This window comes from Lynx canadensis, chromosome F2, assembly GCF_007474595.2.
Source record: "Lynx canadensis isolate LIC74 chromosome F2, mLynCan4.pri.v2, whole genome shotgun sequence".
Taxonomy (NCBI): Eukaryota; Metazoa; Chordata; class Mammalia; order Carnivora; family Felidae; genus Lynx; species Lynx canadensis.
The window spans coordinates 10,640,998-10,664,032 of NC_044320.2; the positions used below are offsets into that span (position 1 = coordinate 10,640,998).

Consider the following 23,035-nt stretch of genomic DNA (forward strand, 5'->3'; position numbering starts at 1 on the left):
ACCAAAAAAAATCCCACCCGGCAGATAAGGAGAGTAAGGAAACCCACAGGTTTAGCTCCTGATATTGGCGAGGCAAGAAAGGAGCTCTCCAAGAGGTTAAACTCCAAAACGAAATCTACATAGCTCTGCCACCTGATTTCACGCAATGAATGTGGCCTTTAAGAAGCTTCAGGCAGAGAATTGAATGTACAGAAGTCCCGGGTTGATATTGCCCCCTGCTGATCAGCAGAAGCAGTCAAAGTCCTCTCTGGAAGAACTCCGTTGAGAATAAGTTGCCTTCTGGTTCCAGAGCTGTTAAAAGGTGGGGGAAAAAATAGCACATCTTAGGATTGTTGAAATATATACAGTCTTTGTGACCCCAAAGACTTCTTTCCTCCCACTGCCCCACCTTGCTTCTTAGGAGCAAGTTTGAGCCATAAAGGCATGTTTTCCAAAAGGAAGACACGAAACGGAAACAACGATTTTACCATCGGAACTTTTGTGGGGAAGGAAAGGCTTCATTCTATTCGAACAATAAGAAGACCTGCGAACAAGGGAACGCCATCCCCTCCCCGCCTTTATAGTGAACTAGAGAACATAAAATCTCCCTTGAAATGTCATTCACACATTTCCCGGTCTCATTCGCTTATAAAAATTGGCCCATCCACCAACAGTGTTCTGTGAGCTGGGCTTTTACATACCGTGTGGTGTTGCATAAATGCTTGCTGAATGAACGAAGATGCAGATTTAGGAGAAGTTTAGAGAAGACTGTCTTGACTCCTGTAGTTGGCCTCGGGATATTTTTTAGAACCATAAGAGCCAAAAGACATGAGTCAGTGTTGATGTGACTCTTTGCAGCGAAGCTTCAGGAGAGAAGACTGGGAAGTTCTGATCACTCCCTACCATGTCATTTCATGGTGGTACAAACACACACACACACACACACACACACACACACACACAGGAGTCTTTTGTGTTAAGCTTCAAAAAAGCATGCTCATGACTCATGTGGCTTCGCCAAGATTGGGCAACCCATTTTTCCTTCTCTCTGGCCCTCAGTTTCCTCATCTGTGAAGAGAGAGTTGGACAGCCCCTGGTACCTTTCAGCAATCGATGCGATGAGCCTCTGAATTCCCTCTGACCATGGTGACCATAGGTCCTGGTTTGCCTGAGACATTTATTTTCTCAGTGTGATTATTGGGAGCACCTCTCTTCACTTTCAAAACTTACCAGCGTGGAGGACAAAAAACGTGAGCCAGGGCTTGGGCCCCAGCCCGGTTAGAATCAGTGGTTCTTAGCGTCTCTAGTTCCCAGAATCCCCACGAAGACTTTCTGAGCAGACTTCTGGGTGGGGCTGGGAGGCACAGACCAGGCATCAAAGGTCTTCCCAAATTTCACAGACGAATCCTCTGCCCTTCTTTAGTCTCAAGCTCACTATTTCCTGAGACAGCTGACAGATCTCAGGGGCAAACAGAAACAAGAATTATGGTAAAGGGGTGTAGAAACACAGCACGTTTGTCCCATATTACTGACCATAGTGGATTTTTTCTTTTCTTATATATGATCCTTTTTCTTGTAAAAAAAACAATGAATGTATTTTCACTGAGAAAAGTGTGTGCCAAGCATAGAAGACAAAGAAGAAAATGGCATCTCATGTGATCTTACAGTCCAGGATAACCGCTGTAAAGACTTGGGCACAGTCATGCCCGTGATCCATGACCGTGATCCTCTGTACTTATCCACGCGCTATTTTATTTCACAATGGGATTGTTTTGTAAATAACAATGGGTGACGTGCTGTTAGGTGTTCTTTGCTTGAGCTGTCCCCCATACTATTAAATGTGCAGTTACGAATTTTTGTACAAATGTTTTAACTGCACATTACTCCCTTGCCTGTTTTAAGCATCTTTGGCTCTTCTTCTCTCAGTTTTTCACTATTATAAATTATAAACCGCATTGCAGTGACCACTGCCTTAGTTAAATCATGCACCCATGCTTAATTCATTCCTTGGGATAGAATCCCAAAAATGGCTGCTAGGGGATCTGCATTTAAAAATACTTGATGTACGTTCCGAAATCGCTCTCAAAATTGTGTCTCTACATTTAAACTGCCACCTTGATAAGAAATAGCACCTCCCGTCACTTGTAATGTTTTAGTCATTCTTGAGGTTGAAATTGTGTCTGTGTGTGTTTTTACGGTTTCTGTCTGTTTCTTCTTTTGTGACTTGCACATTCGCCTTGTCATTTTTCATTGTGGTGCTCACCTCGGTCTTACTGATTTGTGAGTGTTCTTTATATAATGAAAAACTTAACCCCAGAACATTTACAAGAAGGTGATATTTATCAGCCTCTGGTCCTCATTTCTCTTCTAGGACAAGGCTCTTTATTTACTATTTATGAAGCTTAGGATGGAGAAGGCAATTAATTACAATTAGGTATGGATGTTGCCAGGCCAAATAAACTGGCCTAATATTTTTAGTGCCTGAAGAGCTCAGTAGCATAAGGACACTTACCTGGAGTGACTTCATTAAGCTTAGTGTTCAAAAACAATATCACCACCTCAGAATGAGTCAACTTCCTCGTCTCAAATAAAGGTTAGGCTATGTTTAATATATAGTTCAAAATTTGTTTATGAGAAGTTATGCTTTTGGTGTGGGCGTTTTGAGAGTCTAAGTATTAAAATCAAACCATATCAACAATGACTAAATTTCCTTCTTTTCTTCAATGCTGGCATCTTTTTGCTAAATTTCAAAACCTTTTTCTTTGAGAAAAGACCTCCTTATGTGATTGTGAAACTTTCAAGTGATAAAAAGTCTCCTTGTCCTGGGCTGATATTTCCACCTAGAAGATCACCTAGGTGAAGATTCCACCTAGAAGATCATCTGGGGTTCTTTTGAAAATACAAATACCCACCCATTACTCTGTCCCCAAGATTCTGATTTTTCAGGGGGAGTTACATGTAGGGAAACACTCTCCCAGGATTCCTTTGTCCCAAGTTGGTGGCCACCTTTCTCTGTCCTTGGCTGTATGTTAGGACTTGGGGTTGTCCCTTGCCTTACCCCCTCAGAGATCAAGGCATATCAGAAGGTCCTAGATCCACACTGGATGCCAGTGTGGCCTCAGGCAGGCCTAGAGGGAATGTCTCTGTGGAGCTCACAGTGTTCTAGGAGCTCAGACTCTGGAGTCAAGCAGACCTGGGTTCAAATCCCACTTTGGAAATAGAAGCAGGTGGAAAGGAGGGTTGATGAATTTCCTGGTCATTAGTGGATGCTGACAAGTTGAGAACTTTCCATCTCTCGGGTGGACTTTTATAAGCTACATTTTATCTCACAAGTGTCTGGTCTTTGTTAAACGCCAGAGGAAGAACTTACTCTTGATTACCGGATAGACATGCTTGAACCCACTTCTTACCAGTTACTGACTGGGTAACACAGGACAAGGTGATCTCACTGAGATGATGACGGTCATAATATCTGCCCCTCATTGGGTTGTTGTGAATATAAGATGACATAAGACTCATAGAATAGGTGGTGGAATAAATGCCATAGTTATTCTGTTCCCTTCCTTTGTGATTAATCCTTTGCCGATCCAAATCAGGATGAGGCTAAAATCAATAAATAAATCTCACACTTTTAGAGCTTCCTTAAAGAAACTAGTTCATTAAAAATGGTGGGAGGCGACCATCTCACTGTGTCTTGTGTACCAGGGGCACAACCTTCATAAATTCGTAATCACAAAGGTACATAAAGGAGCACACAAACTGAGTGCACACAGACAGCCCGTTGAGGGAGCCCCGCGTTGCCTCTCAGTCACTGGAGCACACGCATGGCCCCCGTGGCCCCCTGGGATGTATTTAACTAGGTAAGGGTGATTCAGGTGTCTTTTCGCTAAATGATTTGATTACTCCAAATTCTCTATTACAACCGTCTTCCAAGTAAGATGAGAAAGATCAGCTCTTTAAGAGCGTTTGGTGTCCCAAAGGCCATGCCTTTCTTCCCCCCAAAACCAAACCAGTGAAGGACTGTATATTTCACACATGGGTCTCTTTCTGCCATTGCAAGGACTGTCCTTCTGTCCATGCTTGTGACTCCCTGGGAAGTCCGTCAGGCTCAGCTCAGAGCATGTGCTGTGTGCTGCCTTCTTCAGACACAGACCGAGACGGAAAGACACGGCCTCCACTGCCTTCCAGCTGTGACCCCGGCTCGTGACCCCGGGCAAGTCCCTGAGCTTCCCATCCTAGAAATGGGCACGGTAGTGACCACCTCACAAGCTTGCTGTGCGGATGAAATGCAGATAGTACTTCTTAAGCGTCTCGAGGCGACAGTGTTGCGAGGAAGCTGGCATTTGCTGATCACTTTCTTATCAGGCCCCACCGTAAGCGTCTTATATTTGTGACCTCACTTGATTTTTCCAACAGTCCTTTCATGTAGGGATTCGTTTCGCTGTTTGAGAGAAGAGGGAGGCTCAGAGATTTGGGGTAACTTTCTCAGGGCTCAAACATGTAGAGGACAGCAGAACGGGGATTCAAATCTAGCTTTTTCCAAAGCTCGGACTTTTTCTACCACACTGCGCAAGATTTTATTGCTTTCAGGGTGCTTCTTTTCATATAGTTTGGAATGTGTTGAGGATGGGGCTGGTGGGGTGCGTGGGAGGGATTATTTGCACGCACACATGCATACATGTACACACGCGTGCACAAACAGGTACACACATACCCATGCACATGCACAAACACATAGCCGTGCATGCGGCAAATACCTTGGAGGCAGAAACAAAACAATCTAAATTAAACCATGATCATTTCTCTCATTCTCTGTTTGCCTCCCCTACATACACACCCATGCACAGACAACATACGCATACATATATGTACACGCTCATGCACATATATGTGCACATCCATGCATGTGCACGCACACGAATACATGCACACACAGGTACATGCATAGATGTGTACACATGCATACCTGTGCACACACCCCATGCACATACACAGGTGTACATGCATACATATCCATGCACAAGCACAGACACGTACACGTGCATGCATGTACACACCCATACACACGCACAGGTGTGTACACACACATACATGTGCAACCCATGCACCGGCATGTATAAATGCACACGTGGCTACATGTGTGCACATGCATGTACACACAAGGCACTCATGCATGCATGCACACACATGCACACACAGGTACGCACACCCGTGTACATGCACAAACACACATGAATGCACGTACACACGCATGCACAGACAGGCACACACACCCATGCACAGATATGTACACCTGCATATATGTACACGCACACGCACGCACACACGCACACACGGTCCACCACGTGTTCCTGGAAGCACCCAGATAAAACAAGGGCACCCCCATCATTCGCGCTGCCCACACACATGTGAAAATGGAAGAAGCCAATAAGCAGGCACGTGAGACAGCTCCATCCATCTCAGGGCAGTGGACGTAGGAAGGTCGAACCCTGGAATTGCCCCTGAGCTGTGTATCCGAAAAGAAGGCTGGGTGGTGTGAGCAGTCAAGGAATGAACCGTGTGAGCCGATGGCTTGAGAGCGCAGGCAAAAGCAGAGAAGAGCCACCTCAAAGACCAAAGGCGTTGTTAGACAAAACTATGGGCGAGCTTCCTTTTCCACTCGCAAGTCAGCGATCAGAGCTCGCCCACTTTTCCAGTAGTAGGAATACCTGTCATGGATAGTACTTGCAACGAACCGAATTTTGCCCTGCGTACTTTCACTACGTTCATTTAATGCTACTTTTTTTTGCTGTCCGCGGCTACATGAAAGCAAGCATTTGTCACACAAGAGAAACTTTAGATAAGCCTTTGGCTGAGTACCATTGGTTCTTATCTATGTTCAGAAGTTCTCCCCATTTTATCTTTTATTAAGAGATCAAAGTTAAGTGGGGGCTTCCAAGAGTTGCAGAAAAACGCATCACAACCCTGGACATTTCTTTTTCCTCCTTCCCACCCACTCCTGTTGAAGTTACAATGACTGGAATGCCGTCATTAAGGAGGCATTGTGGCAGAGGCTAGGCGAATGAAGGAATTTTCTAATAGATTAGGAGGTTGGACTCTGGAAGTAGGTAGTGACAAAATGCATTTTTTTTGGAGACACTCGGAATTTGTCGGACCACTCCGTTTCTTACTTTTTAAATATGATTTATGGTCACATTGGCTAACGTACAGTGTATATAGTGTGCTCTTGCTTTGGGGGATAGACTCCCATGATTCATCACTTATGTACGACACCCAGTGCTCCTTCCGACAAGTGCTCTCCTAAATGCCCTGGAGATGCAGAGAGGTAGGACTATGGAGCGTGAACCAAATGGTCTCGGGTGTTCTCTCTTATTTTTCTGAATCGGATACGTCCCGATCATTTCAATGACCTTATTTTTTAAGTCATTTTTTTAAAAATAACTATTCTGTTACAGTATCAGGTTACTCTTGGCTTTTTACTGCTCTTGTGAGGCCCAGAATGGTAAGAATATTTAGGCCACCTCCTTCAGGCGAGAAGAACAGTTTTGAAAGATTTCAAGGAGGCTGAGGAAGAAAATCCATCCCTCATTCAAACAGTAGCTTTGTGAGACTCCCTTTATATTCATGATATTGTCCTGTAAAATTACCGCTATTTCTAACACCCTCCAGGCGGTCAAATGATATCGAGGGTCATTTCACTTGTATCTTTCCATCAGACCAATTAGGTAGCTTTCGGCCCACAAAGCCAGTATTTTCAGAGTCAGACGTACCAATTCCATCTATGGAAGTGCAGTGTAGAATGGTAGAATTAGGATGATTTCAGCCCAAAGGACATTGGTCAAGTTCTTAGAGCAATCTTAATTCTTCATATGTAGACATCACCAGCACCTCTAAACAGGGGCTTCTAGGCAGGGAACACAGGAGTAGTTACCACTCCCTGGAGCTTATCATGGCTTGGGGAACTGGGCCAGTCAGGAAAGAACCAGTCTCTCCTCCCAAGGATGGGACGTTTGAGAGAGGGTGGGCTAGAAGATTTGGGCTGGAAGCTTTTGTAAAGTCTTGCTTGGAATTATCACGTGTCAGTCAACCTCCCAGAACATAGTAGCCTAATCCATGAAGGATATTGGGTCACTAAGGGTCTTCTGTCATGCCTGGGGTAGTGTCCTACCAGGCCTCATTCTAAGCTGTCCATTTAGATATGTGCTAGCCTGATTCCTTGTGAGGTTATTAAAGATGAAGAAATCTATCTTTGTTCAAAGGTCAGGTTACTTGGGAAGAAGTCTGATAGTGAGACGTTCTTCAGACGCACTGGTCACTCATAGAATTGCTTTCAGTGACGCTTTGGTTAGACACGACACACCCAAGATAGAGAAGGCTGTCGATTTCAAAATATGAACTTAGTGAAAATTAGTCCCTCCCTCTTTTATTGCAATTATGTCTTTTACCCACAGGATCAATTAAGGGTGCTCTAGCCATCGTCACACTACACAATACGTGAGTTTAACAATAGAAGTTAAATTCCTCCGTTCACTCGTGCGAAACGAGCAGATTGCCCCGGTTGAGACTCTTCTTTACTTCAGCAAACATGCTAGAAAATGATCTTGTTTCCAATTAGATTTATCCAATGATGGAATTAGGCTCTCAAGTGAGGGGTTGATTTCCCCCATCACTGGAAATCTTCAGGCAGGAGTCCATGGCTCATTTCTGAGAGGTTTCACTGAGTGCAACTGACATTAGTAAGCATTGGACCAGAGTGACAAATACAGTCCACTCCTCCTGAAAAATTGCGTAATCTCACATACACAACTGGATAAAAAGACAGTGTGGTTGTAGTTCGGACAACTAACTAGGTCATGGCTTCAGTTAGAAGTATTCTTTGCATCTTATAAGGATGCAAGTATTTAGTCAGTACCCTTTAGCTCACTCAGAGCCCAAGTAGAAAATCTAAGAGAAAAGGATTGCTTCTGTCCCACATATACCGAAAGGTTTTCCAGGCCTATATCGGGCACAAAAACAACATGGGAAGCCCTGTGCCTCCCCTCTGAAAGGTAGCTTCCCTGGTCGCACCTTTCTGGATGAAGAATCTAGAATGGGTTTTTCCTTGTGTGATCAAACTTGGTTTCCGGGCTCCCTTGAGATAGATCGAGGAACCCTTAGATCCTCATGGCTCTGATTTCATTCCTGAAGATGCCTTTCAAAGGGTGCAGGGCCCACATCCCCGACGTGAACAAAGTGGAACGCACGTCCTTCCTGCCCCACCTCCCTGGAAGAGGTGCCAAGTCTCAACTTGATCAAACAAGTAGGAAACTTCTATTTTTCAAACAACGTTTTCATTACTTGTCTGGTTCCTCTCATGATTACACTTAAAGCCCACCGTGTCTTTTAGTTTCTTCTATTTGTTCACCCATGCAGGCCTTAAGAAAAGGGCCCTTAACTTTGTATTGCTTTGGGCTGAGGACTCATTCATCAGTCATGGAAATTCAGCAGTGCCCATGTATTAAACTAATTCATAGGGTGTCTCGAAGGTCTATCTTTTTTTTTTAAGTTTGTTTCATTATTTTGAGAGAGAGAGAGAGAGAGAGAGAGAGAGTATGCAAGAGGAGCAGAGAGTGAGGAAGAGAGAGAATCCCAAGCAGGCTCCATGCTGTCATCATGGAATCCAGTGCGGGGATGGATCTCATGACCATGAACGAATTTCGACCTAAGCCGAAATTGAGTCAGTTAGCCGAAAGTGACCAGGCCACCCAGGTGCCCCTCTAAGGTTCATCCTTAGCCCAGATCATGCTTTTCCCTCATTCTAACCATGGCTTACATAGACTCAAATTTTCAAGACATTCCCTTTCTTTGTATCATGAACCACATTCCTGAAATAGAGCAAGACACGCTATCGTGTACCCTACGATGATGGCCCTGCCTTCGAAACATCAAGGTAGCAGCAGATCGTGCAGCCAATGAGACGTGGCATTCTGGGGTCAAACTCTGGATTCTCTACCGAAAATCTGTAAAGTCCTGGTTGAGTTATTCCATTATTCTAATCCTCAGTTTCATTTTCTGCAAAATGGGGATATGATAAACGGTATCTTCCTCAAAGTGCTGTTGTGATCACCAGAAGAGATCATCCACAGAAAGTACATAGCGTGGTGCCTACCTTGCACCAGGCATTAGTTATTATTCTTCAAATATGTTGCAAGATCTTGACCATTTCCTGAGAGTCTTACAGATTAAAAACAAAAAGTAATCCAAGTTCTAATCTAAGGCTTCAAAGAAAACATTTGTAATTTGTTCCAAGTGGCATGCACTCTTAATTGGTACTAATTCCAACAGTTGGCTCAGGTGCTGGCTTCAGGCATTTTCTGCTCTCAGACAGTGGTCTAATGGAGCGAACCTTCCTTTGAGAGCCAAGAGATGTGGCTTTTTGTCTGAACTTTGCCACCAATCCCCCCAACTGACCTTGACAAACCCTTTCTCTATATCTGATTCTCAATTTCTATATAAATTCTCTTACAGATGAATTTTTATATACAATCTCTTGCAGATCGAGGGCTCAGTGAATTATAAAGGCCCAGTGGTCATTCCCAAGGACTCCTTTCCTAAAGGTCCCTGGGGAAGTGGAGAATTCCACACACTGTTAAAAGATCTTTTGGGAGGAAGGGGAAGGAGTAAGGGCAGGATTTTTAACTAAGACCAAAAAAAAAAAAAATGAGATTACTATTCCCTTTCTAACATAATGGACCGATCAATCAGCCACACTTCAGGGGACCTTACTGAATACAAGATACCGTTGTCTGTAGAGCAATAGAAGACAGCATTCTAGAAGGCAACCGTGCGGTTGAAAAGCAGCCTTCAAAAAGGTAACATTCATAGCAATCCAATAAGTATAATCAATCAAGTAAGTATTATCAAAAAAGTAAATCAAGTATAGGGAATATATGTATGAGGCTGTCGCGAGCCCTGAGCATCTGCCCTAGGCGCTTTTCTTGATGAGCAAACTGTGACACAAAGCTTAGTAAACTTGTCTGGGGTCCCGTAGCTAGCAAGTGTTGGAGCTGGGGTTCAAATACAGGTAGTCTAGCTCTAGATTGACCATTTTGCTCATGACTGAGACTTCAAAGGATAAGTAAGGCCAAGTGAGGATGGGACAGACATGAGGTGAGCAGTCTCTGACTGTGGCAGGAGAGAGGGTACTTGTAACTTAATATAGCTGCAAGCCAGCGTGTTCAGACCTTCACGAGTCAAGAGGAAGTGAAATGAATCACTCCCCAATGTCAGTACCCTATCATCCTGAACCAATTAGGAATTGTCTTGCCATAGTCCTGTTCTCCTTTGTGTTTCCAAAGTAACAATGCACTCCATTCTGAAACCCAGTATTTTATATTCGATTGACATCAGCTTCCCAAATACTGTAAGGCTATTTCTTGTGACGGTGCTGGAACTGGAGTTCAAACATGAAAAAAAGGGAATGTATTATTAAATTCTAGCACAAATAGGATAATAGCATTGAGAACCTGTGAATTGTATTAATCCCCCATCTGACAGATAAGAAAAGTGAGATTCAGAGAAACTGGTGTCGCTCACGGTGGGGGCACTGATTGAGTGAAAGATCTGGAGGCAGAGTGAGTCTCCCAGCCTGCCATCTGAAGAAAACGAAAAGCCTAAAGGCATGCGCACTTTAGGCTGGACAAATGAGGACTGTGGGGCATTTTTAAAGCCATCAGCAAGAAACATTCAGGAAACGAAAAAGGAACTCAAGCTTGGGGTCTACAGGAAATACCTTTTCACAGTAAAAATAGACCCAAAGTGGGAAGGAACCCTTGGCAAAGGAGTGAGTCCTCAGGCACTGGGAGTGTCCGAGTTGAGGGTATTTAGAGCCCTAGAGTGGCCTGCCCCAGCTCAGAGGATAGAAACCCACTTGCTCCAACAAAGCAGAGGAGATCATCTGATGGTCACCAGGAGGCATTGGAGTAGACACCAGGGATGCCACGGGAGGGCTTCCTGAAGGCCACGATCCATGATAACGCCAAGGTGCCGTGCTAAGGGCGGTGATGATGGGGAGGCAAAACGAGAGGAGAGGGACTAAGTACGCTAAACGTTACTCGTGCTGTTTTCAAAATCTCATTATCAAATCTATATGACCAAGCTGGTGTGAAATCCATCTGTCAGCTGACGAAGAAGAGTCAGATCTTGTGCAATTAGCTGTTAGAAGAAATTCAGACACCTATCTGTCCTTGAATTAACTGTTCTGTGGCTAACTTACTATTTCCCAGCTGGTGTGTGTGGGCATGCCTCTCTGTGCCTGTGCCCCGGTCCTAGGTAACGCTCTTTGCAGCCCCTGGTGATACGGATTGTCTGTAGTTTTATCGGGAGTGAAGATGGCATGTCGTGATCCTTTGGGGGAATATTCCAGGTTCCCCTCCAGATACCAAGCAGGTTGTCAGCATGCAGACAGAGGCCTCAGGACTAGGGAGCAGAAAAAGCATTGTCCTGAAGCCGCAGAGAATGTGCGGTCTCTGAGCAATGTTGTGCTTCCCCCCTGGAGAGCTCCAGCTACAGGACACTGACTTTCCCACGTCCTGGCCGTAACACTGAGCACTCAGGTCAGCCTAAACCCTGGGCCACACCAGGATGTAGGCGAAGAATAAAACTCAGGTAACTGTCGATTGTCGCCAGCAGTCCGACAAGTTGGACTGATACTGTTTCATCAACCTGGCCCAGATCGTCTCTTGGTGCTGGAGATGTGGAGCCTGAGGTGTTGCAACGGTTCTGTTCATTTGTTTCCTCTGTGGAGTCACTGTGAAATTCGAATCAAGGATGACAAAGTTCCAAAGCCAGGCTTAGCTGTCTGTTCGCGCCCTCTCTGGCTGTTGGGGAAAATGAGGGGCTTGCTTGAGGCTAATTTCAAGGTCGTCTTCAGTTTTGAAAATCCTTTCCTCCTCCTGAAGGAATTGGAGGCTTCTTCATTTAGTGACTCCAAGACGGTTCCGGAAACTAGGCGGGACTAAGGCAAGTTCACATTCAGTGTTGACCTTCCAGAAGCTTTTAAGGCTGGACAATGAAATTACTGGGCACTCCGGATCATCAAAATAAAGTTGGCACCGTTCGCCGGGGCCTCCTCCCTCAGACAACAGAAGGGCATTGAGCGTGCTAGTCAATCCGTTGGGTTTCCCTGTGTGGAATGAGAGGGCTTGCCCTTACTGGAACTCTCTTAGGCTGCTCTCCCCTCTAAGATTCTGTGACCTTATTTTTTAATAGTTTCCATGAAAAAGGAGGCAGGAAGACTCAGGCAAAACCGTTCCCTGTGTTCCAAACCTAACACAAAATAGAGCGAGACCCTTCAATGACTCAAGTTTACTCATGAAGAGAGTCCATGTGAATTTGATTTGCGACGTTTATGGATGTGTGCGCTTCTGTTTTGTTAAAGTGACGTTAGTTCGGAGGAAGGAGAGCAGGAGAAACGCGCAGAGTCCCTTCCCGTTCCTTTTTGCTGCAAAGGGAATTGCATTCACTTCTGGGCTCTCGCTGGGAGGTTGGAGGGAGGGATGGACGTAAGACTCTGTGAAGGGTTAATTAAGGTATGGACTCCTCTTTTTAAAAAAAAAAAATGTTTAAATGCCTTGTTTCTTCTTGCTGTTTTTCCGCCACTCCAAACACTGGTAAAACTTAACTCTTCCAGAAGTCCAGCTTTGCTATAAAGTAATTTGTTCTCCTTTTTTTTTTTTAATTACAGTATTCTCAAATGAGGGATGAAGTATTCAAGTCAAACTTGGTCTGTGCATTTATCGTTCTCCTATTTATCACGGCAATCCAAAGTTTGCTTCCTTCTTCAAGGTAAATACGAAAGGACTAAGTTATCAGGTGAAATGTCTTTGTGCGTTGATGGTCCCTCACCTGGAGCCAGCCCGCTGACCTTTTCAAAGGCTCAGAATTTAAAATAACGGGATCCAGGATCCACACGGAAACGTTGGCCAGTTATCAGTGTCTGTCCGGGTTGTCTTACTCTGCATCATCTCCCTGCTCTACCAAGGCAAGAGTCTTTCCCCACTCTCAATAAAAACCACAACCGAAATCAAAATAGGCCCCACTCTGATTTGACATTGCACCCATGAATGCGGCAAGTAAGTATTAGAGCCTCCCTCCCCATGGTCTTGTCCCTTGGTTAATGACCTCTTTGTTGTTCATAGATATAGCATCATCATAGCTTCCTGGGCCAGCGAAGTGGGCACTTTAATAACACTGCAGACACCTATATGTGGCCAGTCACCGTTGCAAATACTTTACACGCAGTAGCCCATAAAATCCTCATGGCCACCCTGTGAGGTAGGTACTACTGCTGTCCCCATTTTAAAGAGGAGAGAACTGAGGCCCGGAGTAATGGAATGACTTGCACAAGGTCTCACAGTTGCAAATGTGACCACCTCGATTCAAACCCAGGAAGTCTCCTTCTAGCGTGTGGGCCCTTGACACTCCATGCAGACACAGACTCGTATCGCACAGGTCCTAGGTGCCCCAGCCAGCATTGGAACCTAGTTCCGGATTAGTCTCGTGGCCATGCTTTTTGCCCTTCCTGTACTTTGAGGAAGCCCCTACCTGCTTTCATAGGTAAATTCCCTTCTCCCAAAACTTACCATGAATTTTCCCCTTTGATGAGATCGACAAATACTTGTTAAATGTCTAATACAGGCAAGCGATATGCTAGACCTCGAGTATGGTACAATTTTGTGGGAGGAGGTCTGCATCCTCTAAGACACATTAATGACGGCAGTCCGGTTAATGAGCACTTATTACCTGGCAGAAACATGTTCAACCCTTTGCATGGGTTGTCTCCACAAAGCCTCAAAGACAACCAGTAAGTGAGGGCATGCTCTGATTCCCATTTTGTAGATGAGGCTATATCCAAGGTCACATACCTATATAATGGCTGAACTGGGAGTTGAATCCAAAGACAGAGTCTGTGCTTTTAACTGCTTACCTACTATGTACCCAAATCAGCGATTCATTGTGAGCAGATGGTTTAAGGAAAAGTTGGCAGAAAAAGTAATATTTTGGGCTGAGAAGAATGAGATAGAGTGGGGGAAGATTCCCAGTCTTAAAAAAGAGCATTGGCAAAGGCACAGAGGTGCGGAAACCCTTGTGTTTGTAGAGTCGTGGGCACGTGGGAGGCTAGAGTAAAGGTTTTTGCGAGGGTATGGTGGGCGCCATGGCTGAAAAAGGAATGAGCTAGCTCACAGGTGCTGTGTCCACAGTGATAAAAGGTGTTCAGGCGCAATGACACTCAGAGAATGGCCATGCTTGATGTCTGTGGATGGGCAGGGATACGAGGAGGAGAAAGGTGGTGGCAGAGGGCGTGTATTTCTGAATCTGGCAACATTCCCTCGTGTCTGAACAGCTAGATAGCAGAACCAAAAACTTCATGGACTGTACTACAGCCAAAACAGGTGAGGCAGGTGCCCCATAAGTCCCCAAATGGAAGTGGGGAGCAACAATCTCCCAATAGCCCCAAGATTGGTCAGCGTCTGTGTGTGAGGAATCAGAAACAAGCAAATAGGCACCTGTCATATCTGGGAACGAAAGGAGTCCCAGTAGAACCAACGAGGGGCCATTTACTGGGAAGTGTCATGGACCAGATTGAGAGAGCAGCTGAAAGCAGGAAAGGTTTGCCCAATCCGGCATCCAGGGAGTGCAAAGGGCCACAGCAAATCTGCAGAACACGAACTGTTACACACGAGGAACTCCCCAAACTGACCACCCCATCTCCCTCCCAGGAGAGTGCCTTGGAAGGATCTCTGGGAGGGGAATCAAGATTACTCACAATACGTACTATAGAGGGAAAAAAAGAAAGATAGGGTCCTTGTGAAAGTGGAAAGAGAATGTAGCCATCACTTTTTTGAACGCCACAGGAAATCAACTACAGAAACAGCTCTCCAGAGTTAAAATAATAATAATAATCTCTCCTAAACCACACCTATTTCGAAAAGCTCAGCAAAGTTAGTTTGACACGAAAATGAGCAACAACACATATTAGTGGCAGTCCCATGCCCTGCTGTTACAAGAAAAAAGGGAAAAAAGTAGATCGATATCCTGAGAGTTGATGAAAACACTCCAAAAAGACAGGCCTGCAACATATGTCAAATCTTTAACCTACTCCTTCAAAAGGAATTGAAGCACTTAATGCAGTTCCAGACATGAAATAACAGCCTAAACCAGAATTAGAAAAACTTAGACATTCGACAAGAGCGCTCAGGAAAGGAAGAAAAAGGACAAGACAGATTTCGGAAACAAAGACTTAACAAGAGAGAGCATAGAGCACATAAACAAGGCGAGGAATGCCTTAAGAGGAACAGAAGGTGAAAAGGAAGGATTTTTTTCATCAGAAAGAAGAGTAAAAGGGTTCTCAGGGCCCCTCCCCCATGCCTTCATGCCACATGAACAAGAATCCAGAACACTAATGGTGGATTATGGCTGAAAGGGCTGCCAGACACAGACTCATTCTGGGGAGGTGTACTCAGGGGAGCCCAGTTCGAGAGGGGAGACAAAAAACAAGGACACGAGGAATTTGAAGCGGGCCATACATACACATACACATACACATACACATACTCATACCGTAGACACTAAACATAGCCCACCTCTGAGAGACAGTTACCTAAATCCTCACAGTAAAGATACACTCACCGCCGTTTCTCTTACCTGACACAATATGACCAGTGTTCCACAGAAAATTATAGGACATTCCAAAAGGCAAGAAGAGACAAAGCAATCATTAGAATCAGACTCAGGCATGACAAAGATGCTGAAGTTATCAGAGAACCTCAAATAACTATTTTTAATATATCAAGGGTTCTTCACAAATCTGTGTCTCATCCTGGTACGGGGCCATGCCAGTTTTCTGTGTTTCATTCCATTTTTAGGCAACGTGCTGCCGAAGCGAGCACAGTATATTCCAGCGGAATTCCAGTGTTCCGGCGGAAAAATTAGACACCGTGCAAGAAGAGATGGGCAGTATAGGTAGATAGAAGCTCTAAGAAAGAATCAAAAGAAATACTAGAAATGAAAACACTGCAACAGAAATAATGAATGGGTTCATCAGTAGACTCAACAAAGCCATGGAAAGAATCAGAGAGCTTGACTGTATATAGGTCAATAGAAACTCCCAAGCTGGAATACAGAGAGAAAAATAAGTGGAGAAAGAAACAGACCAAAACGTTTAAGAACTCGCTTTAAATATAAAAACTCAAATCAGTTACAAGTAAATGGATGGAGAAAGATATACCATGCTAACACTAATCAAAAGAAAGCTGTAGTAACTATATTAAGTTCAGTCACAGTAGACTCAGAACAAGGAGAATTATCAGAGGTGAAGAAGGACATTACATAATGATAGATCAGTTCTCGAAGAAGACATAACCATATGGATGTCCTGTCTTGTATCTGTTTATGAAGAGAGTGTCAAAGTACGTGAAGCAAAACCTGATAGAAGCGAAAGGAAAGACAAATCTATTACAGTTGGTGACTTCAGCACTGCATCAGGGACAATTAGATGAAGCAGGTGGGACGGTGTTAAGGACATAGAGAGCCTGAACAGCCAGCCAGTGTTAGCTAATCAACTTTGATAGACTAGTCCATCCAACAAAGGAATATACAGTCTTCCAAGCTCACATGGGACATGTCCTAGAGTACATTCTGGGCCATAGGCCACACTTCACCAAATTTAAAAGAGTAGAAATTATACAAAGTATGCTCTCAGACCACAGTGGAGTTAAACTAGAAATCAGTAACAGAAAGATAGCTGGAAAACCGCCCAATACTTGAAGGTTAAATAACACACTTGTAAATAGCGCATGGGCCAAAAAAGAAATCTCAAGAGAGATTTTAAAATATTTTCAACTAAATAAAAATGAAAATACAATTTAGCAAAATTGGTAAGATGCAGCCAAAGTAGTTCTTAGAAATTTACAGTAGTAAATGCATGTATCACAAAAGAAAGATCTAAAATCAATCGTCTTAAGTTCTCCCTTGGGAAACCAGAGAAAGAAGAATTCAAACCTAAAGTAGAAGACAAGAGATCGTATGAATTACGGCAGAAATCAGTGAAATCGAAAACAGGAAAACAACAGAAAAAACAAAACAGAAATCTGGTTATCTGAAAATATCAACAAAATCGATAGGCCCCTGGCCAAGTTAGCAGAAGAGAGAAGTAGACACACACACACACACACACACACACACACACGTTACCAATATCATAAGAGAAAGAAAGGTTTTCACTACAGATCCCATGGACATTAAAGTGATAATAAAAGAATACTACATATAACTCTATGCCCATAAATTTGATAACTGAGATGAAATATACCAACTTGTGGAATGAGACACAAACTACCCAAATCCACACAAGAAGAAAAAGTGAACTTGAATAGCACTATATCTATTAAAGAAACGAAGTCAATAATGTTAAAACTTAGTAAAAAGTGAAACACCAGACCTAGATGGTTTCACTGGTGAATTCTACCAGAGATTTAAAGAAAAAAATAATACCAATTCTGCACAACCTCTTCCATAAGTTAGAAGTGGAAGGAACAGTCCCTGACTCATTTTACGAGGCCAGCATTATCCTAATATCAAAATCTAGTAAAGACATTGAAATAAAGGAAAACTAAAGATGAGTATCTTTCATCAACGTGGACATAAAATTCCCAATGAAATATTAGCAGATCAAATCCAACAATGTATAAAAACAATTACACACCATGACTAAGTAGAATTTATTCCAGATAGGCAAGGTGTGTTCAACATTTGAAAATCAAATGATGTAATCCACCATATCAACAAGCTAAAGAAGAAAAAAATCACATGATCCCTCATTTGACACAGAAAAAGCATTTGACAAAATCCAATGCCCATTTAAAGTAAAAACTCTCAGAAAAGACAGAAATATAAGGGAAGTTCCTAAATACAGTCTACAAAGAATCCTAAGTGGTGAAAGACTGGAGGCTTACCCCCTAATATCACTAATAAGAATGTGCTATCTCACTACAACTATTTAATATCCTGTTACACATTCTTGCTAGTAAAATAAGACAATGAAAAGGAATAAAATGTATACATATGAGAAAAGAAGAAATAAAACTATGTGTATCTGCAAATGATGTGACTTTCTATGTAGAAAATCCCAAAAAATCCATCAAAAAAAAAAAAAAAACACCCTCCTAAAATTAGTGACCAAGTATAGCAAGGTCACAGCATAGGAGATCAATACACAAAAGTCAATTGCTGTGGCATATATAAGCAATTGAAAATTGGCATTCGAAGTTAAACAATATTTTTCAAAGCACCAAAAATTCATCCCTGGGTATGGATCTAACAACCTATGTACAGTATCTGTATGTATGAAACTAAAAAAACACCAATGAAATGAATCAAAAAAGATTTAAATAAATTCTATGCTCATGGGTTGAAAGACTTGATATTATTAAGATGTCAGTTCTTCCCAAGTTGATCTATAGATTTAATATGGTATCACTCAAAATCCTAGCAAGCTGTTTTATAGATATCAACAAACTGATGCCGAAGTTTATATGAGAAGGCAAAGGATGTAGTATAATCAATAAAATACAAAAAAACCCCCAACAACAACAAAACTAGATTAGTCACACTACCTAATTTTAAGACAATATAAAGGTACAGTAATCAAGAAAGTGTGACATTGAAGAAAGAATAGACACATAGTTCAACAGGAGAGTGAGCCCAGAAATAGATTCACACTAATATATATAATTAACTGGTTTGTGACAAGGTGCAAAGTCAATTCAATGGAGGAAGAGTATTTTTTCAAGAAATGGCACTGGAAACATTGGACACCCATATGAAAAAAAAAAAAAAAGAACCACAAACCTTACATCCTTCACAAAAAATGATTCCAAATGGTTCACAGACCTAAATGCAAAGTATAAAACTACCAGAAGAAAATTTAGGAGAAATTGGTGATCTTGGGATTGGTTGGGAGTTTTTAGATTTAACACTAGAATCATGATCCATGAAAGAGAAAACTAGCAAGTTGGGTTTTATTGAAATTAAAATCCTGCTGGGTGAAAAGCACTGTTCAGAGAGTGAAAACACAAGCCACAGACTAGAAGAAAGTGTTATAACTCACATATCTGATAAAGGACTCGTATTCAAGATATACAAAGAACTCTTAAAACTCAACAATAAGAAAACAAATAACCCAGTTTTTAAAATAGGCAAAAGATCTGAACAGACACCTCACCAAAGAAGATTAACAGATGTCAAAAAAGCATATGAAAAGATGCTCAATATAATTTTCCATTAAGGAAATGCAAATTAAAACAACAATGCTATACCAACACATATCTATTACGATGACAAGGGCCAGAAAATAAGGAAGTATTAACACACACACACACACAATGATGGGAGAATGCCAAAGGGGCATGGGGGACAATTGGAAAAAACTCCCCAGAGCCAAAGCTGAAACAACTTGAGTAAGAAAATAAATAAAATAGAATTGGGTTATAACCCAAAATACAAAATAAATATCAATGGATTGATACTGATAGAAATAAGTGATTGAGTGAATAAATTAAGAATTGAACAATCTCCCATTCAGAAAAATTCCAAATATTCTATGTAGCTACTCTGTCCTCAAGGAGGTGGAGTTTAACTCCTTACTCTTGTGGGGGAGTGTGGCTATCCTAAAAGTATCTTCCTTCCAAAGAGTACAGTATGAATGGAGGGAAAGCATGAAAAAACAGGACACATACTGTCTCAGCTGATGAAGGGTAACATCAAATCAATAGGGATAAATCACGTTGGTAGGATGTGATGAGAATGGCACATAACCTTTGTGGTCTTCCTTTCAAAAACCCATAACCTAATCATGAAAAAAACCAGATGACTTCCAACTGAAAAACATTCTACAATATGCCTGGCCAGTACTCCTCACAACTCTCAAGGTCATTTAAAGCAAAGGAAGTCTAAGAAATTGTGAGTAGAGCCTATGGAGATATGACAACTTAATGAAGGTGGTTTCCTGGATTGGAGATGCAAATATGGAAAGCCCTAGAAAGAATGTCCAACCCAGTATTTATGAGCACGAGGGGCCAGACTGTGCTCTTGAAATAATACTCCAGTTTTTGTTTTTAAGAAAATTTTTGGAAATATTTGTGATTCCAAGGCTGGCGCCAGAAATACACAAGGTAGACTGGAACATCTTGTCCTACTAGAAAGTAAGGAAGCCATCAAGTTTAGGAGCCACACTAAAGGACTCAGAAGCCACATTGAAGAACTTTCACTGTCCTAAAAGGGAATAATTGGAGCTTTGGGGCGGATAATCGTTAAAATGTTGAATGAAAACCTGGCCAACTATTTTTAACTTTAGAAGTTTATAATGACATTTTTTAAAAGTTGCTAACCATTGGTAAATGATAGAGAACTGATTGTTTATCTTGGAAACTAGTAAAAAAAAAAAAAAAAAGAAAAGAAAAGAAAGAAAAATTTTGTTTTGTCTTTCCTGCATGAAGTGCACCACAAAATTACCAAATAGTAGGTGAATCATCATCATCAATAGTAGGTGAAACATCATCAAATTGTTCAGGCCAATAATTTTTTTTTCAACGTTTATTTATTTTTGGGACAGAGAGAGACAGAGCATGAACGGGGGAGGGGCAGAGAGAGAGGGAGACACAGAATCGGAAACAGGCTCCAGGCTCCGAGCCATCAGCCCAGAGCCCGACGCGGGGCTCGAACTCGCGGACCGCGAGATCGTGACCTGGCTGAAGTCGGACGCTTAACCGACTGCGCCACCCAGGCGCCCCTGGGCCAATAATTTTTAAAGAAATTATAGAATTAAAATATCACCGTTTTCCAACACCCCAATGACTTAATGGATCTAGGAACTGCACAGAAGCAGAGACAACCATGTCTCCTGATGGAAGAACACAACACATCTATAATCTTACTGAAGGGATTGAGCCTAAGTGATCAGGCCGTTGAATCCAGCTTCCGATTTGCAAGAATCATGGAGGATGAAGTCTGCTCAATGAGTATGCAAAAAATCCAGGCAGTGAGAAATGCTATTGGTCAAAGGTAATGTATTCTTCAATAAATAAATTGTAAGGAAAATAAAGGGATAAAGAGAGAATCTGTAGATTTTTTTTCAAGACTTAAAAGATAAAGCAAATTTAATTTAAAAGTGGCCAGGATTGGGGCGCCTGGGTGGCGCAGTCGGTTAAGCGTCCGACTTCAGCCAGGTCACGATCTCGCGGTCCGTGAGTTCGAGCCCCACGTCGGGCTCTGGGCTGATGGCTCAGAGCCTGGAGCCTGTTTCCGATTCTGTGTCTCCCTCTCTCTCTGCCCCTCCCCCGTTCATGCTCTGTCTCTCTCTGTCCCAAAAATAAATAAACGTTGAAAAAAATTAAAAAAAAAAAAAAAAGTGGCCAGGATTAAACTATAGTGTCTAATGGTAGATGATAAAACTGTAAAGAAAAGGAAAAGTGATTGGTGTTGAAAGAGAGGGTGATAACTGGGCCTAGGGATGGGCTTTCAGACTGCCCTGCAGAGTTCTGTTTCAGGGACTCAGTGGTCATTACAAAGGCAGACACGTTATAATAACTAACGAAGCTATACTTCAGTGTGGTTTCTGTATGCTTCATTTTACAATTAAAAAAAAAAAAAGCTTTGAGAGAGAGAGAAGGAAAGACTATGTACCTCTGCTAAATTGAATGCCTATTATGAGCCAGACCTGTGTTAGATGCTGGGAATAGATCAGTGAACAAAAAAAGACCAAAAGACCCAAAAAATATGTTCTCCTGGATCTTATAGTCTAGCGGTAGGAGATAAATAATGAAAATATATGCATACGTCTAGATGTATATGCCATAAATATAGCTACTTATATAAGTATATAGTAAGTATAAGTATATTATATAGGCCCGTATGTAGATGTGTCTGCCTATGGTGTGCATGTAGATGATGTATATGCCATATATATAGCTACTTATATGCTATATATAGATAGATCCATATGTAGATATGTCTACGTCTATGCTATGCATATAGATGATGTACAGACCGTGTACATGTATTTTCTACATATATGAATGTACATTCATATCAATTCTACATCAACGAATGAATCAGGAAAGGTACCAGGGAATGCCATAAGGAGGTGGGTTTCCTGACTCCCCAGGAACCATGTAGGGCCCAGGGTCTCAGGGATGGTCTCAGGGTGGTGAGCTGTGAGTGATGGCAGGGTCTTGCCAGATTCACCCAAACTTCCCGGACTCTCCTCTTCACTGCAGTCAGGGGAGGTGTGGGAGCCGAGAAGGGCCATATCTGGTTCATGCTCCCTCCTGACTCCTGGAACACTGGGTGTTGACATTCCCAACAAACATCTTTTATGTGTCCATTTGTGCCGGACCCGGGAGGTACACAGTCCTGCTCCCTGTCATCATGAAGGGGGGGTGGAGGGAGGCAATTAGCTGGAAAGCTAGAATATGGTGCAAAGACTCTTATGGTAGGGCAAGGGTAAGGTGGAAGAGGATGTGTAGGGGTGAGGTAAAGCAAACGGATCAAGGCAGGCTTTCCAGAGGAGGTGACTGTCATCTCAGCTGCCTCCTGATGGAGCTGGCTGGGTCCCGGGAGAGGACTGAGAAGGAGGTGAAGGGTTTGCAAGCCTTGCTGAGGAATTGTAACTGGTTGGCAGAGAAGACATTATCAAAGCGTTTTTTTTTCTTTTTTTTTTTTTAATTTATTTATTTTTGAGACAGAGAGAGACAGAGCATGAACGGGGGAGAGTCAGAGAGAGGGAGACACAGAATCTGAAACGGGCTCCAGGCTCTGAGCTGTCAGCACAGAGCGCGACGCGGGGCTCGAACCCACGGACCGCGAGATCGTGACCTGAGCCAAAGTCGGCCGCTTAACCGACTGAGCCACCCAGGCGCCCCCAAAGCGTTTTAGTCAGAGAAGCGCTATGGTCAGCTTTGTGTTTAGAAGGATCACACTAACACGGAAAATGAATAGGAGGAATGGTCTGTCGTTGGGA

At 42.8% G+C, this 23,035-nt stretch overlaps 1 protein-coding gene and 1 non-coding gene across 3 annotated transcripts in view; one reads left to right on the top strand and one right to left on the bottom strand.

Moving 5' to 3' along the window:
- Positions 1 to 23,035, top strand: part of ADCY8 (adenylate cyclase 8) — a 225,733-nt gene that overhangs the window by 141,645 nt on the left and 61,053 nt on the right. For both annotated transcript variants that reach the window (XM_030304404.1, XM_030304406.2), the window contains exon 9: positions 12,704 to 12,804. In XM_030304404.1, the coding sequence (XP_030160264.1) occupies positions 12,704 to 12,804 (101 nt within the window). The remainder of the gene's footprint in view (positions 1 to 12,703; positions 12,805 to 23,035) is intronic.
- Positions 15,803 to 15,908, bottom strand: LOC115506628. The gene has a single exon (XR_003966466.1). It is a non-coding gene; the product is annotated as a U6 spliceosomal RNA (small nuclear RNA).